We start from the raw sequence: 18,684 nt of genomic DNA, 5'->3' as shown, positions 1-18,684 counted from the left end.
TGTGTTCCTTTAGTGCAGGGGTCCCCAAAGTTTTTGACTCGGGGGCCGCATTGGGTTAAAATTTGGACGGGGGCCGGGCTGTATATGTATATATATATATGTATATGTATATATATATATATATATATATATATATATATATATATATATATATATATATATATATATATATATATATATATATATATTATATATACGTTAGGTCAGGAAAAAACACAAAGGCTAATTTCATCCCTACAAGCCTGTTTCGCAGGTTTCCCTGAGCATGGAAACCTGAAAAACAGGCTTGTAGGGATGAAATAGCCTCTGTGTTTTTTCCTGACCTAACGTATATTCCGCTCTACCCCGGTATTGAGCACTGAAAAGCGGATAGATCACAGAAACCTTGACTATATATATATATGTATATATATATATATATATATATATATATATATATATATATATATATATATATATATATATATATATATATATATATACATATATATATATATAATCCTCCCGCACTAATTGACTGAAAGATGTATATGTATATATATATATATATATATATATATATATATATATATATATATATATATATATATATATATATATATATATATATATACTAGTAGACACCGAGAGTAACAAGCGGTAGAAAATTGATTAGAAAGGACAGTTTAATAAATAAATAAATAAATAAATAAATAAATAAAAATAATTTAGACTTGGGACTTCCAGTGGGCCGGATTTTGGACGCTGGTGGGTCGGATCCGTAGTTTGGGCACCCCTGCTTTAGTGCGCATACAGAACAATTTAAGTACGCAAATGGGAGCAATTTGTGTGTTAAAAGATGCTAAAATCAAGCCAATGTAGGCCAACACTCGCTAAACCAGTGATTCCCAACTGTGTCGTGGGAAATTAGCCAATGTCACTTAATTAGGCTGAAAATGATTATCCATTCACGACAAATAATGTATCTACGCCAGCGATGCATAGTTACAGGCAGAAATAGTGAACAATTATTTCTCGGCATAATTAACTTGTGTATTCACCTGTTGCCTTTCATACAACGGACTAAATCTTGGCAAAGGTGCTGTTTCTTAATGTAAAATATGAATATTGGCTAAATGAAGGTTGAACGAAATATTGACATCTTAGCTTTGTGCTATGGCTGACTAAGCAAATTAATTGTGTAACACTAATGACAAAATCATTTAGGCCAAAAATGCCCCCCGGGCCGCACTATGGACACCTTTTAGTGTGCCGTCAGCGCTCTGTTTGTTGGATACATTCATTCAACATCCCGATAAGGCAACGATCTAGATGGTGGAAAAAAACAACTGTTCTTTTTTGGGGGCGGGGGTGTACATTCTCCTTATGAGAGATCAAGTTTTCCAACACAACTGAAAAAACCTTCACCTTTCCAAGTCGTGAGTACAAGTTACAATCCTAGTGTAGTGTGTTTTATTGGAGTTGTGTGACAGTTTGGGTTTAAGCTACATGGTTTGGGTCCTACATTTCTATCTTACAAGCTGGGAAGGACTCATCCTGCATGACCACAGTGCTGCTGCTGGCCAGGACCATGATGTTCAGCTCCTGTTGTTTGTCGTGGGTCTCCTGGTACCACTCCCTCATCACATCCGTGTCATGTGTGGGGATCAGCGTGACCTGGTAATGTTGAGAGATAGTCCTTGTGTGATACTCAAGCTCACAATTTCTTAGAAATAATAATGTTGACACGAGTAACATACCTGCATATTATTCTCCCATCTGGCTTTCCCTTCCAGCAGAGCATCAAGGACCGGTCTACTGGGCTCCTGAGACGTCTGGTCGTTGCCGCTGACCACATAGTAAGACGACCGCACGTGCTGAAAGAACTCCGCATCAACATTCTTGGCACTGCAGTGATTCGGGATGTAAACCAAATCCAGGTACATGGGAGGACAGTTCGGCAGAGACACCACACTTGATGCCTTCCCGCTAGCGCCTCTCGATGCTGATGTATTGGTTGCATTTTTGGCATCTTTCCCCTCCCCCAGACTTTTCTTTGGGGAGGCGGTCTTTGAATCCTTCACCTTTGACAGAGCACTCTTTCTAGCGGGTGAGGAAGACTTTTTGGTCAGCTTTTTCTTCTTGGGCTTTTCTACAGCGTCTGTGTTTGCATTGTGGCGGTTCTCCTCAGCCTTGAGGGCCTCTGGGTCGACCATACAGGCATCATGGGGACCTGTGGATGGAGCTGTGTCCCTGAGCGCCACCGGAGGAGGATCAGCATGCCTGTAGGTCAGGGTTCTATCAGTAGGCAGTGTCTCTGAGTCGTCCTCAGAATCAATGTTAGCATCTGCTGTTATAGAGGGGCACTCTTCTGTCCCTGGTGGAACATCAGAATCTGTCTGAGAGGGGGCGGATTCACTGATGGATGTGGGTGGAGTCTCCTCACATTGTTTGGATGAAAGCTTTCCCCCAGGAGGTGGAGGTCCTCCTCCAACTGTCTCAAGAGGCTTCTCTTCTTCTAAGACATTCTCTTCATTAATGAAATATTCAAGAGGGCTTGGGTTGATGAAAGACGGAGATAGTTCTGTCTTGGGATGACGGTATTCACAGGAAGTGACCAAGCAGAGGTCAACATCTGTCTTAGACAAAGCGGAAGGGCTAACCTTAGAGGAATCTGGGTTCCTTAAGGTGCAGGCTGGATGTGAAGACAGAGGTAGATTTGATGGGGAATGGACTTCAGTGCACAAGGGAGATTTTGCTTCAAGTGTATAATCTTCACATTTAAAGGGATTGGTCTCCTTTTCTGGCAAAAGTTTCCCTTCATCTGAAAACCATAATGTTGATGGGGAAGTTGTTTCAGAAGGTGGCTTGTCCTGTGGCTCTTGTGTGTTAGACTTGTACGCAAAGTGCTCCACGGACAGTGAAAGTGGGCTGATGTTGTCTCTTTCAATGGGACCTCCTGAAACTGGGGACGCCCCACTGGAATGAGGAGAATGGGTGAGAGAGGCTGCCTTTGGAGTGATGGGAGACCCACCTGTCTGCTCAACCATGGGGGGCATCTCAGTCATTTGGCATGGGGTTGTGACAGAGGGAGTGGATTGGGAGGCATCTGATGGGGTTGCAGAAGCAGCACGACCTGAATCGGTCTCTTCAAACAGCAGAGGTTCCTCTATGGTAGAGGGTTGTTCTTCAGATACTTTGACATCTGAAGGACTATCATTTATCTCAGTTGGGCCATTCTCTGTAGCACGCAAGTTGCTTCCTGCAGATTGGTGCTCTGGAGATTGTTTACTAAAATCAAGGGCTAACGAGTGGTCAGGAGACTCCTGGCCAAACTCCATTGACATGGTAGAATGTTCTGGTGATTTTGTGTCCTGCATCTGTGCTCTGCCTTTATTCTTTGGTGAGATGTCTGGCGAGATGGACATTGGTCTGGGGCAGTCTTCCTTGAATGGAGATGCCTCAGCCTCATGGAAAGTGGTTGGTGTCTGGCCTACAGAAACAGACAAAGAATCATCTACCTCGGTCGAGTGAGGAGAGCCAACTTCCGCGTGAAGGGAGGGGGAATCAGTGGTAGGCTCTGGCAAAGAGCTGGTGGCTAGGGAGGCAGTAGATGCTGAGGCTAGATGAGAAAACATGTCCTCTGCTACCACTTCCTCCATGGGTGTGTCTGACTTTTCAGATGCTGTACCTTCTGAAATGGACATTTTAGTTTCTTCCTTGAAAGCTGGGATCAAAGTAGCCTCTAAAACCTGTCTTGGCATTGAGGAAAAGACTTGATGGTTGTTCATCTCATCCAGTTCCTTCTTTATTGGGGAGTCAAGTTCAGCTGAAGGTGGGCTTTTTGGAGATGATACACTCTTATCTGTGGGGGAGAAACACTCTGACTGTTTCTCATCAAGTTCTGGTGTAGCCCTATTGGAGTCATCTTTATCACTCGTGACCTCCACAATAGTTGGGCCCCGTTCTTCGTTTTGTGACATGGGTGGCAGAGCTCCTGCTTTTTCGTCTACTGGGGACTGGTAATAGGGTGTATGGCCGGAGGACTGGGGGGAGTTAGCCCCTTCCAGTGTTTTGTCCTCTGGGCTAAGGGTGGACTCGCTCATCACTCTAGGCGACCCTGTCAAGGTAGTGGAGAGTTCTATAGGTGGAGCAAACATTGATGGGGAATCAAAGTTGTATTTTTGGTCACCTGGGGGAGAATGCACAAGAGGTGATGTTGATGAGAGTCTCGCTGTGTCTTGCTTCTCACATGTTTCTTCAAGTGTGTTAAAATCCTCGACTTTACCATCAGAAGAAAACTCTCTACAGAGTTTGTCTTCTTCGAATAATGAAGGGGGGGAGATTGTCGTGGCAGTGTGGTTATAGTCCTGACCCTCCGTGGCGTCACTTTTGGAGTAGTCTGAACATGGTTTACTCTGAAATAAAGGGGATTTGTTCTTATCAAACTCTCCAGATTGTGACGTCCCAAATCTGCCCACATCAGGCAAAGGGGAGTCAGTCTCTTCGTTAGCTGTTTCATCGCTCAAGCCATCCCTCGGAGTCAACATATCATCGATGGCAGTAGGCACACTGGAGATCTCAATAGTGGAATGAGTGAGGCCAGAGGTGACCGTAAACTCTTCAGGTGGTTCCTCTCTGTTTTCATCATCCGACGTAGTAAAGCTCTCAGCACCAGTTGGAAGCATTTCATCATGGATCGACGCGGCAGGGGACACAGGCGATGATTCTTTGAGTGAGGCTGAAACAGTCAGTTCCTCCTTTTCTTTTCTGTGTTCACCTACAAGCTGATCTTCAACATCAGCCTGGTCCTTAACGCTATCTCCTATTATGAGTGTATCATGTCTCTTTAGGTGTTCATCTTCACTGGGCTCATCTTTAATTGACTCCACTCTCTGTTGTTCATAAACCTCCTCTGTTTCCCCCTTCTCTTCATAATCTGCTCCATCAGACGCTTCCTCCATTACAGTTGCCTCATCTTCAAACCTGCCATTGAGTTTTCCTTTGAGAGCTTGTTCATCTGGAGAGTCTCTACTACCTCCTTCAGCCTCTGTTGTGGTTATACCCTCATCTAATGACTTCAGTGCCCTGGGGGACTCTTTGGTCTGCATTGTCTCTCCTTGATATTGTGTCATCACAGCCTCTTCTTCCACATTTTGTTGCACAGTTGATTCATCTTCTGCCTGCTCTTCTGCTCTGAGCTCCTCGATGTCCCTTGTCAGGTCCACAGGGGAAGACATAACAGACCTCTCTGCCTCTGGGTCCTCAGTAACACTAGCTGCAACAGCTGCACTTTTGGCAGCATCCACCTTTGCCTCTTTTGGCACTTTGGAAGCTGTTTTGCCTTTCAGCTTTGAAGGCGACCCTGCAATTTTTTTGGAGGTGTCTTTCTTTAGGGTCTTTGGTTTAGGGGAAATACCTTTGTCTTCTCCAGAAGCAGATGCTTTCTTTATTTCTTTTGATGGCTTTTTAACATCTTTCTTTTGGTCTCTCTTTTCATCCTTTTTCTCTTTCATGGGAGAATCTCTCCTGCTGTCCTTTTTTATGTCCCTTTTCTTTGCTTCTTCTTTCTTAATATCTTTTTTAGGTGCATCCTCTTTTTTTAATGCATCTTTTTTTACCTCTTTTTTCTTTTCTGCAGACACTTTAATGTCTTTCTTAGCAATCTTCTCCTTTTCGGGTTTAGCTTTTATTTGAGTCTTCTTTTTTTCAGGTGTATCATTCGGGGTTGCTTGTTCCGGTTTCGCTTTTAATTCTTTCTCAGGAACCTTCGCTCGTTCTTTCTTCACCATCACCTTTTCTCTTTTTTCTGCTTTCTGCTGTTTCTCATGAAATAATTCGTCTGCAGCTGCCTTTGCTTTTTCTGCACCTTCTTCCTTGGACTCCTTTCTGACACCTTTAATTGGTGATGGCTTTGGAGTCGACTTTAAGCTCTCTTTGCTGTCTGTTCTGTTCTTCATTTTGGCTTGCTTTAGTGTCGGTGTTGGAGGCACGTTGGCAGACATTTCTTTTTGAGTGACAATAGGCTGCTTTAAGAAGTCCAGGTGTTTTAGCTTTTCCAAACCTTCAAAGATGTGCTGCTGGGTGGCATTCCCTGGAAAGAGAACTCGCACTACCTTTTCCGAAGGGTTTGCAGGGTGCCACACAATGAGGGAGGTGATAGAAGTCAAGTATGATACAGGAAACTCAGATTCTTTTCCGTTTGGCAGTAGTATGGAAGTTGTGTCATCTTGGCTACCAGTCCACTGCTTCATAAAGTGTTGCATCTCCTTGCTGTTCTTTGCCGGGTTTAGTACGTACATCTCAAGCTTCCCGACACCCATTTTCTGAAATAGTATCATGGGTTCAATAGTGTTTCCCACAGCTCGCTGCAAAGGTTCTATTCTTAAATTTAGCTTGGTAAGGAACTGCTGAGTGGCAGCTGCCTCTTCGAGATTCCGCCTCACTCTGTAGTTAGGGTCAAGGTTTTCCAGATTTTCAGGGAGATTCACAAACACAACACCGATATCTGGCGAGATCATGTTCTTCACCCAATCACTGTTTGCCGTCGAACCCTGCGACTGCTCCTCTTCAAGCTCCGCAATCTTTCTCTGCAGCATGCTATTGATGCCTGGCAGGTTGTCGTCACCGATGTGGGTTAGGAGGACGGAATCCACACGGTCCAGGTGTCTTACCAACTTCCAGAAGCAGGACTTCCTGTCGGAACCTCCGTTTATGAGCATGTTAAAGCCATTGACAGCAAAGAGAGCAGAGTCCCCGTGGCCGCCAGGGAAGATGTAGCAACAAGGTTTGGAGAGCTTGAGGAATCCACCTGAGGCCGGCGGTTCCAAAATGTCAAAAGGTGTCAGAATCTCCACGGATTCGGATAAATACTCTGTGAACTCGGAGAGGCCCTCCATTTCAGGCAGGATGAGCGCCGAGTTTAGCGTCATGTTGATGAAGTCTTGTAGGTTGTGTTTGTCCAAGTTTGAGTTTTTCCAGTCACCTTGTTCGGGGCAGGAGAGTGTCAAGTTGGCTTTGTTTTCTGGATGAATAGTGCTCAGCAATTCACCAATCTGTATACAAAAGTGGTGAACAATGGATTTATCTTAGCACATCTGGGAAAAAAAAGTGGTGTGCCAGCCACGTAAAACTCACCTCTTGGTCAGTAAATATGTCGATGAACTTGGAGAAGGAAAAGGATCCAGACTGAAGTATTAGCTCCCCGGTGTTTTCGGTGCATTGACCTGACAGAACCAGAAGCTTGTGTCTGGCAGAGTCAGAGATCATCAACCGAACCTGAAAAATAACCCAAAGCAAATAATTCTGGTCGAGTTGAAAGCCAATTCCCACTTGGGAATCCGAATAAAGCTGATAGCAAACAATGGAATTGCATTAGAAAAGCAACGCTATTGGCTAATGAGATCAATCCAAGCTCATTTGGAATATGATACCACTAATTTAGCAACATTTAAGTCAATTAGATAGCATTAGTTGACCATCTAAATGTTATTTTCTTAACTTGATTCAAATCTATAAAAATGTTTTCTTCTCTGAGCCACAGCTGCTGTGTTGTTCTCCTGTATAATATTATTGCACGCTTTGAACCGAGACATGACCAGCAGCCAGAAAGCTCTGTCCTGACTGTCTAGCACTTCCTGTCAAAATGATCTCGAAGACTGACAGCAGACATAGAAGGAAGCTCTCAACAGTAAACAGAGGACAAGTCGAAGTACCGGAGCAGTTTATTAGTACACATACTAGCGTGTTTTACCTCGGTGCTGACGGCGTCGTCTGAAGGGTTGATAAGCACGACCGTCTCCAGGACGTTACTTTTATGGTGAAGAATTCTCTGTCCTGTAAAACAAACGAGAGCAGAAAACAACGGCGTCACTGTGCTGGAAGTGGGGTTAGAGTCAAGTCATTCAGTTGATTGATCAAGATAATGATCAGGACAATGGTCTTGCATCTCTTGTCCGGCTTACTTAACTGACTTGATCCCAGAGTTGTCTTCTTTGTTCCCTCAATGCATAAATCATAACAATGTGTTTGCCACATCCATATTTCATAGACCATCCACATGACAGAGCATCCAACCATAACCCAGACATTTCTTCCCAAAGGGACGTCCCTCTCTTAGCAGAATGACACCTTCTGTCTAAAAGATTCAAAGGACAAATAGATATTCTGGGATTTTTTTTATTTTTCAATAATAATATTTCCAGTACTTCCTTCGTTGTGTATGTTTTTCAATATGCATGCATTCCCATTTCCTTGTTCGTCATATATTCTTCAAAGCAAAAGCAAAAGTAACATTTACAAGGATAAATGGGAAAGTAATTTACAAACCACAAAACCAGCCACTTGTGCCAGCTTTTTTTAAACATGTTGCAGGTATCAAATTCCAAATTAGCTAATATTTGCAAAAAACGAACGTTAAGTATCTTGTCTTTGCAGTCTATTCAATTGAATATAGGTTGAAAAGGATTTGCAAATAATTGTATTCTGTTTTTATTTACCATTTACACAACGTGCCAACTTCACTGGTTTTGGGTACAGATAGATCGCACATGCAGTAATAATTTCGGGTGTAACAATTTATTTTGACTCCGATTCGATTCGAATCATAGTTTGATATTGCTGATATGATTCATGGACAATATTAGTTTGTTTCGAACAATACATACCAAAACAATTCAATCAGTTGAAATCGATTCGGTAACTTTTTAGTAAAAACAAAATCAACCAGTGACTGTGAAATGACTGAAGTTTTCTATATATATATATATATATATATATATATATATATATATATATATATATATATATATATATATATATATATATATATATATATATATGTATATATATATATATATGTATATATATATATATACGTGTATATATATATATATATATATATATATATATATATATATATATATATATATATATATATATATATATATATATATATATATATATATATATATATATATATATATATTATTGATACAAACAAGCAGTGCAACCAACACTTTGAGTTACATTAACAAGAGGAAACCTTATCTGCTCTCATTTTTAACATTCAAAAATGTTTCAATAAAGGTACAGTAACCAACATTTTTACCTGCCACTCCTCTCATTTTAATTAACAGCTACTGTAGCAGAGAAAAGTCCCAACACAGACATTTTCAGCTATAGCACAACAAACACAAATGTCACAACCCAACATCTATAAGCCAAAACACGACAGTAAAAAGACACAATGGAATTAACATAAGTAACTTTTTTTACTTGTTCAATAATACTAATATACTATATTTATTACTCCGTTTTAACCTTCCGCCTTAGTTCAGCAAAACTAGCTTCGCTGTCACTTCCGTTGTGTCCGTTGCGTTCTTTGTGGCTTAAGGTTGTGTTGCGGCTCCACATTATTGTCTTGTGGTGTTTGTATTTGTTGTGGCTTTTGCAATCGTGCTGTAGCTGACAGTTGTTGGGTTGTTGCCTTGCGATATTGTCTTGTGGTCTGGTGTGTTGGCACCTTTCTTGACCACTAAAGGTATCCGCCATTTTTGCTTTGATGACTGATGCTTGAGTAAAATTTAATGTCCTTATCATTAAAAGTGCTAAACTTCATATAAAGTCTTCCGTTCTTAAGTCCGATATTTTCTTTTTTCTAGTATTGATAGAATCGGTCGATTGCCTTTTAAAACAATGTTGGATTGATACCTGTCTTCCGGAAGGCTAACTTGTAGAGCACAGATCAAAGTAGTGGAATCTTAGGAATATAAATCGATACATCAATTAAGCGTTACACCCTTGTAATAATGCATTAGTTAATCATCCATAATAGACGACATCAGAGGTGTCCACATTTTTTCCATCGGAAAATTGACGGATGCATTCATCTGCATTGTAACGCAAATTTTGACAGCCTTACTAAAAACAATCGTATTATATAATTGTTGCTGTGTGTTAGTTATTCAGTTGTTTAGCAACATAACACAAAACATCATAGGCGGATTTTGATGAAACTTGAATAAAATGTCCAAAATGGGCTAAGGGACGGTTGATTACCTTTTGGGGCTGATCCCAATCATTGACGGTAAGTTCCAGGCTATGAGCCTCTACTTTTTTCCTACACTTTTCTAAAACGGTGCGGCTAATTTAGGGATTTTTCTTTGCTGACAGCCATAATGCAAATAGTTTAAAAAAACAAGCACATACACTGAAAATGTGTGGTATTGTTTGTGCTATGGCACCATCGTTTGGACGAGTCCTTCCCTTCAGTGCTTTCAACCGGAAGTAGAAATGCCGTTGAGGGCCACATCGCAGTAATAGCTGCTTTTAAAGGGCCGCTTTTTTAAAATTAATTTATATTATGCATGCGGGTAATAACCTGTGATCAATCATGATTAATCGAAATGCATATGCATTCGATTATTAGATTTTTTTTGTATGTACAACTTGCTTTAAAATCATAAATAAAGGTGATAAGCAGATATTTAACTATTTTTTATTTTATTTCACAAAATAGTTCTGCAATACAGTATATAATATTATCATTGACATGATCAGATAATATTAAAGTTGAAAATATGCATTTTTTGTCTGTCAAAATTGAAGTGAAGTGAAGTGAATTATATTTATATAGCACTTTTCTCTAGTCACTCAAAGCGCTTTTACATAGTGAAACCCAATATCTAAGTTACATTTAAACCAGTGTAGGTGGCACTGGGAGTAGGTGGGTAAAGTGTCTTGCCCAAGGACACAACAACAGTGACTAGGATGGCGGAAGCGGGGATCGAACCTGGAACCCTCAAGTTGCTTGCACGGCCACTCTACCAACCGAGGTGTACCGAAAGAACGTTTAAAAAAAAAAGTATTTTATTGAAACCCATTGTGGAGGGAAAGTGTGGTCAGAGCGCCTGCAGGAGCAAAGGTCACCGCCTCTGTCGATGGTGTTGAGGGCGGAGCACCATCGGATAGGGGCGGGGCATGTGCTGACGGCGAGACACAGCTGGCAGGTGATTAGATTTCACAGGTGGTACGTGGTAATCTCATCATCTGTTGTCTTTAACAGTGAGCGGCCGGGAGCAGAGAGGGAGAGAGGATACGGACGTGACTGAAAGGTCACGTTCGGATGGAGAAAGACTTTTGATAACTATATGTACATTAAAACCTTGTTAAACCTGCACACCTGCCGTGTCTGGCAGTGCGACTGCTAGGAAGCGACTTCCGCACCCATTTTTTCCAGGCTTTCGCGGGCCACATAAAATGATGTGGCGGGCCAGAACTGGCCTCCGGGCCTTGAGTTCAACACCTGTGCACTCTAGGTAGTTCAGCTCGGGACGTAGGGCCTGGCGGGGGTCTGAGCTCTCCGAGTGCTTCTCTGGTTAATAATACATTGAGTTTATTTTTACAAGATGCCAAAGACCAATAAAAAAAAAAAGGCGAGCCCCAGGCTTGACGAATCACGCCTTCACTTTGGACTTTCCGCGATGCCCTCAGCGAGTGCATATTTCATTCGACTCCTTCAGGAATCAATCCACGAGCGTCTGCGCCGGCTAATGCTTTTATTATTGATCTGGCAGACGGAAGATACAAATGTTAGTTTTCTGTGAGCCATCGTCTCGGTTGGCTCACTTCTCCTTTGTCTGTGTGAGTGGGCGTCGGCTTCTTTCCCCCGCTACCACGGTGAGCGAGCCCGGTGCTATCGCCGCCATTATCGCCGTCGCGTGCAGGCTTGTCAAAAAAGGAAAATAAAAAATTCAGGAGCGGCCGTGACCCCGACGATTACCTCCATCCATTTAAAAGCCAGACAGCGCCGCCACCCACCGCCATCGTTAACGCCCTGGGCGTGTGCGCCTGGTGGAGGCTGACTGGCTGTCACGCCGCGAAGCTCGCGGGACGAAATCAATGAGGAAGGCACCGGACCAAAAATAGATCAGTGGAACGACGGCGGAGCGGAGCATCCCTGCTTTTGCTTTCACAAAGATTGTATTGGGTAATCTGACAAAGCGCTCAGGTAGACTCAGGGCCGGCCCGTGGCATAGGCCGTATAGGCAAATGCTAAGGGCGCCGTCCATCAGGGGGCGCCACGCCAGTGCCACAAATGTTGGAGAAAGAATAAATAAATAAATAAATCAAATTTGGTACTATTATTTCTAAATACAAAAAATAATCCCACATTAATTAAAATGCAAAGTAAAGCCTATTTAATAGAAATATTATTTGTTACAACAGTACGCCCCCCCCCCCCCTCCCCCCGCACAGTGCGCCCCCTCCCTTCCCGTATCATGACTCTTTTTGAACGTCACCACATCAAAAAATCAACACAAGATGTCAAAACGGCCAAAACTGTCAGGTGCCCAGGGAAGAAAAAATAGAAAAGAAGAGGAGGAGAAACGAGAAAAAGACAGAGGTAGCAGGTAGGTAACGTTAGCCTACATGAAATTATTTGTCTGTTACAGAATGTGATAGTAACCTGGCTTTTTAGCATTAAGCTAATGTTACATGATTCGGCAATTGCTAATCAATAAATAGCTAGTTCTGTTTTAACGTCGGGTTAATATTGTGGAGGGGGCTAAATTGTTATGGAAAATAATAATGTAACGTTAGGTAATTACAGTACTCCCACCTTACATTCCTCAGGGACATTTGTATTAGATCTTTTAAGCAGGTGTTTTTTGTTTACATTGTTATTGCCTTCTGGTTAGCCAATGTTTGTCCTGCAGGTAATAGTCACTTTTCCACCCCTTTATATATTAGGTATAGTTGTAAGCCTAGTTGTTAAAGTGCACATCATTAATGTTAATTAAGCAATATCACATGAGAGGGAATGCTGTTTTTTAATTTGAGCACTGCTGTGATTCGGTTAAAGATAATCATAACATAACATTCTCATATAATATGTTAATTTGCTTTCTTTAAGTAAAAAAAAAAGGTCAAAGACAAAGCTATTCGGTTTCTTGTGAGTATATACACTTCACTGCCGATGTGGTGGGGCGCCACCTAAAATCTTGCCTAGGGCGCCAGATTGGTTAGGGCCAGGCCTGGGTAGACTACAAAAAACACAACACTACTATAATGTCGTAAGTTTTCACAGCATAGATCTTTCCAACGTGGGACACATATACTCGGTTGTAAAACATTGAAAAAATACAAGTGAAGTGAATTCTACAAACCCCAAAACCAGTGAAGTTGGCACGTTGTGTAAATGGTAAATAAAAACAGAATACAATGATTTGCAAATCCTTTTCAACTTATATCCAATTGAATAGACTGCAAAGACAAGATATTTAATGTTCCAACTGAGAAACTTCACTTTGAATTTAATGGCAGCAACACATTGCAAAAAAGTTGGCATGGGGGCATGTTTACCACTGTGTTACTTGGCCTTTCCTTTTAACAACACTCAGTAAACGTTTGTGAACTCCGGGGGTCTCCGTTGTGGTATTTTAGGCTTCGCAACGCGCCACACATTTTCAATGGGAGACGGGCCGTATTTATCAAGCTTCTTAGAATTACTCCTAAGAAGTCTGCTAAGAGTTGACTTAAGAGTAAAGAAATTCTTCGCTGAAAGCTGCACTTAAAAGTTAGTTATCAAGCGTCTTACTCACACTTTCAGCGAAGTGTAGGACTGAATCCTAAGTGTCACACTCAGAGCTGAATTACGACATTACTATGTGCCGTAAACGGAATTTTAGGTGACGTAATTTCTGTGTCCATAGAAATGACCAATCACGGAAGGGAATCCCTTGTCTAAGAATAAAGAAATATCTTAGAAATATTTAAGTGGACAATGGGAGTGTATATTTTGACAATAAACTACAAAATAATACAAAACAAACAAACAATATTGGCAATGAATCAAAAATAAATGTTTCCTTTTCTTTCCAATTCCTTACTTAGGCAACTAATTTGAAACTGGTGTGGGTGGCTCTATATATACTAGCCCACTGCAGCCACATGCAGAAATCAACATGGAATCGAAAAGAAAACCAAACTGGCGAGAGGAGGAGACACTGTTGCATTTTCCCAGTGGCGAGATATCGAAGCATTGTGATGACCTTTAGTTCTGCTGTGAAAGCTTTGCTGCGTGATGTTGCTGATGAGATGACGCCCCTTATTAAATCTGTGACAAAAATAATACCCGCTCTGTCTAAACCAGGGGTCACCAACGCGGTGCCCACGGGCACCAGGTAGCCCGCTGGCCTGTTCTAAAAATAGCTCAAATAGCAGCACTTACCAGTGAGCTGCCTCTATTTTTTAAATTGTATTTATTTACTAACAAGCTGGTCTCGCTTTGCCCGACATTTTTAATTCTAAGAGAGACAAAACTCAAATAGAATTTGAAAATCCAAGAAAATATTTTAAAGACTTGGTCTTCTTTTGTTTAAATAAATTCATATTTTTTTTTACTTTGCTTCTTATAACTTTCAGAAAGACAATTTTAGAGGAAAAATACAACCTTAGAAATGATTTTAGGATTTTTAAACGCATGTACCTTTTTACCTGTTAAATTCATTCCTCTTCTTTCCTGACTATTTAAATCAATGTTCAAGTAAATTTATTTTTTTTATTGTAAAGAATAATAAATACATTTTAATTAAATTTTTCATTTTAGCTTCTGTTTTTTCGACGAAGAATATTTGTGAAATATTTCTTCAAACTTATTATGATTAAAATTCAAAAAAATTATTCTGGCAAATCTAGAAAATCTGTGGAATCAAATTTAAATCTTATTTCAAAGTCTTTTGAATTTCTTTTAAAATTTTTGTTCTGGAAAATCTAGAAGAAATAATGATTTGTCTTTGTTAGAAATATAGCTTGGTCCAATTTGTTATATATTCTAACAACGTGTAGATTGGATTTTAACCTATTTAAAACATGTCATCAAAATTCTAAAATTAATCTTAATCAGGAAAAATTACTAATGATGTTCCATAAATTATTTTTTTTAATTTTTTCAAAAAGATTCGAATTAGCTAGTTTTTCTCTTCTTTTTTTCGGTTGAATTTTTTATTTTAAAGAGTCGAAATTGAAGATAAACTATGTTTCAAAATTTAATTGTCATTTTTTTCGTGTTTTCTCCTCTTTTAAACCATTCAATTAAGTGTAAATATCATTTATTATTAATAATAACATAACGGTAAAGGTAAATTGAGCAAATTGGCTATTTCCTGGCAATTTATTTAAGTGTGTATCAAACTGGTAGCCCTTCGCATTAATCAGTACCCAAGAAGTAGCTCTTGGTTTCAAAAAGGTTGGTGACCCCTGGTCTAAACGATACCGTTTGATCAGCTGCTCGTCATCAAACAAAGCCAGGACATCCTTCCGCTCCCTGAACGTTCGCGCACGTCTCTCTCGCCTCAGTGCCATCCCCTGCTGGCAACTCCTAACCACTTAAGACACCTCTTAAGGTCTCTTAAATATCGTGGAGAGTAGGAGTGATTCTTAGACTTAAGAAAGTTGATAAATAGCTTTTATTCTTAAGTTTGAGAGTAGGACTACATTTCGCAAATTCTCAGGACTTAAGTGTAAAATGGCACTCTAAGACGCTTGATAAATACGGCCCCAGGTCTGGAATACAGGCAGGCCAGTCTAGTACCCGCACTCTTTTAGTACGAAGCCATGCTGTTGTAACACGTGGCTTGGCATTGTCTTGCTGAAATAAGCAGGGGCGTCCATGAAAAAGACTGTTTTTTTTTTGTGTATTTTGAGTATTTTACTCATTCAGGTTTGAATGAGTAAAATAACTCATGTAAGGCAAATGTGGTTTGAATTGGGGGTTAAATCACCAAAAAATGATTTCCGGGCGCGGCCACCGCTGCTGCCCACTGCTCCCTTCTCCTCCCATGGGGTGATCAAGGGTGATGGGTCAAATGCAGAGAATAATTTCGCCACATCTAGTGTGTGTGTGACAATCATTGGTACTTTAACTTTAACTTATATTCATTGAAAGCTGTGGCGGCTTTTGAACAAAAGGCCTTCAAAGAGTTAAAATAAAACATACTTGCCAACCTTGAGACCTCCAATATCGGGAGGTGGGGGGTAGGGGGTGGGGGGGGGGACGGTGGTTGGGTCCGGGGGGGCGTGGTTGGGGGCGTGGTTATTTACAGCTAGAATTCACCAATTGGAGTATTTCATATATATGTATATATATATGTATGAAATACTTCACTTTCACTGAATTCTAGCTATATATATATATATATATATATATATATATATATATATATATATATATATATATATATATATATATATATATATATATATATATATATATATATATATATATATTTTATTTACATGTAAATAAAATAAATACTTGAATTTCAGTGTTCCGGTGGCTATCCATTAGATGGCAGTATTGTCCTGTTTAACTTCTCCGTTCATGATGAGTATATCATTTCGGCCACCGTGTTCAATGGAGAAGTCTGTTCTACAAAATTTACAGGCAACATACACCTTCCCCTTCGAACTGTCCTGGATGAACTGAAATTCTTGTTTCCATTCGTTTTGGAACTTGCAAGCGTATTTCTTCATCTTGCTCGTCGACGGCGTCGCCATGTCTGTAATTTCCTCGTTCTTCTGCTTCGTCTCCTTGTTGTGTGCGCAGTTGTGCACTCTACTCTCTAAAAGCCCTAGATGTTATGACGTCATTGGGCAGGCAAGCTGTTTATATTGTGGGAAAGCGGACGTGAGAACAGGCTGTCCCCACTCAGTCTCAGGTCCGCATTGAGCTGGAGGGGGCGTGGCCTCCAGCTCCGGCTGAATACCGGGAGTTTGTCGGGAGAAAATCTCCGCCGGGAGGTTGTCGGGAGAGGCGCTGAATACCGGGATTCTCCCGCTAAACAGGCCTGGCCCTAACCAATCTGGCGCCCTAGGCAAGATTTTAGGTGGCGCCCCCCACATCGGCAGTGACGTGTATATACTCACAAGAAACCGAATAGCTTTGTCTTTGACCTTTTTTTTTACTTAAAGAAAGCAAATTAACATATTATATGAGAATGTTATGTTATGATTATGCATGAGTATTAATGTTGCTCATTCCACAGGCGGCAATAATTCGGGCGGCATGGCATAGTGGGTAGAGCGCCCGTGTTAGAAACCTGAGGGTTGCAGGTTCGCTCCCCGCCTCTTACCATGACGTTGTGTCCTTGGGCAGGACACTTCACCCTTGCCCCCGGTGCCACTCACACCGGTGAATGAATGTTGAATGAATGATAGGTGGTGGTTGGAGGGGCCGTAGGCGCAAATTGGCAGCCACGCTTCCGTCAGTCTACCCCAGGGCAGCTGTGGCTACGAAAGTAGCTTACCACCACCAGGTGTGAATGAATGATGGGTTTTTAACATGTAAAGCGACTTTGGGTACTTAGAAAAGCGCTATATAAATCCCAGGTATTATTATTATTATTATTATTATTATTATTATGATTATCTTTAACCGAATCACAGCAGTGCTCAAATTAAAAAACAGCATTCCCTCTCATGTGATATTGCTTAATTAACATTAATGATGTGCACTTTAACAACTAGGCTTACAACTATACCTAATATATAAAGGGGTGGAAAAGTGACTATTACCTGCAGGGCAAACATAAGCTACCCAGAAGGCAATAACAATGTAAACAAAAAACACCTGCTTAAAAGATCTAATACAAATGTCCCTGGGGAATGTAAGGTGGGAGTACTGTAATTACCTAACGTTACATTATTATTTTCCATTACAATTTAGTCCCCTCCACAATATTAACCCGACGTTAAAACAGAACTAGCTATTTATTGATTAGCAGTTGCCGAATCATGTAACATTAGCTTAATGCTAAAAAGCCAGGTTACTATCACATTCTGTAACAGACAAATAATTTCATGTAGGCTAACGTTACCTACCTGCTACCTCTGTCTTATTCTCGTTTCTCCTCCTCTTTTTTCTCTTTTTTCTTCCCTGGGCACCTGACAGTTTTGGCCGTTTTGACATCTTGTGTTGATTTTTTGATGTGATGACGTCCAAAAAGAGTCATGATACGGGAAGGGAGGGGGCGCACCGTGCGGGGGGAGGGGGGAGGGGGGGGGGGGGGCGTAATGTTGTAACAAATAATATTTCTATTAAATAGGCTTTACTTTGCATTTTAATTAACGTGGGATTATTTTTTGTATTTAGAAATAATAGTACCAACTTTTTTTTTTTTTTTTCTTTTCTTTTTCTTTTCTCCAACATTTGTGGCACTGGCGTGGCGCCCCCTGATGGACGGCGCCCTTAGCATTTGCCTATAAGGCCTATGCCACGGGCCGGCCCTGCAGCTAAAAACGGGAGGGTTAGCAAGTATGAAATCAAATAAAATAAAAACATTATTTTTGGTATTTCTGCTTAGAGCTGAAGTTGATTTTGAGAGATTTGACAAAAACGTAAAAAAATGAATAAAAAAGCCAAAAAATGAAGGATTTCTATGTCCTGTTTGTCTTTGGGGTGTTGTGGAATAATTTCCAGTGAATTGTATATGGACATTTTAATATCAAACACGAAAAATGTCCTCTTAAAAGTATGTAACATGGAGGAACACAACAAGAATTATGTCAAAAATACAGCAAAAATATACTGAAAGGACAACAAAAGTCCAAACCCTGAGGGTTAAAACATCCTTTCCTGACAGCTGAGACCGGGGATCAAACCCAGTACTCCTGCTTTGAATAGTCGCTGCACACCACAGGGTT

The 18,684-nt window shown here is 40.8% G+C and overlaps 1 protein-coding gene across 1 annotated transcript in view; it reads right to left on the bottom strand.

The window, feature by feature from the left end:
• Positions 1-652: 652 nt before the first annotated feature.
• map1b (microtubule-associated protein 1B) overlaps positions 653-18,684 on the bottom strand; it is a 36,694-nt gene continuing 18,662 nt past the window's right edge. Inside the window, exons 3-6 of the mRNA XM_062057025.1 lie at positions 7,733-7,815; positions 7,117-7,257; positions 1,740-7,034; positions 653-1,656 (exon numbers count right to left, since the gene is read on the bottom strand). Of these exons, the coding sequence (XP_061913009.1) occupies positions 1,501-1,656; positions 1,740-7,034; positions 7,117-7,257; positions 7,733-7,815 (5,675 nt within the window). The 3' untranslated portion in view covers positions 653-1,500. The remainder of the gene's footprint in view (positions 1,657-1,739; positions 7,035-7,116; positions 7,258-7,732; positions 7,816-18,684) is intronic.

Source organism: Entelurus aequoreus, linkage group LG08 (genome assembly GCF_033978785.1).
Source record: "Entelurus aequoreus isolate RoL-2023_Sb linkage group LG08, RoL_Eaeq_v1.1, whole genome shotgun sequence".
Taxonomy (NCBI): domain Eukaryota; kingdom Metazoa; phylum Chordata; class Actinopteri; order Syngnathiformes; family Syngnathidae; genus Entelurus; species Entelurus aequoreus.
This window is presented reverse-complemented; position numbering and strand designations above follow the sequence as displayed.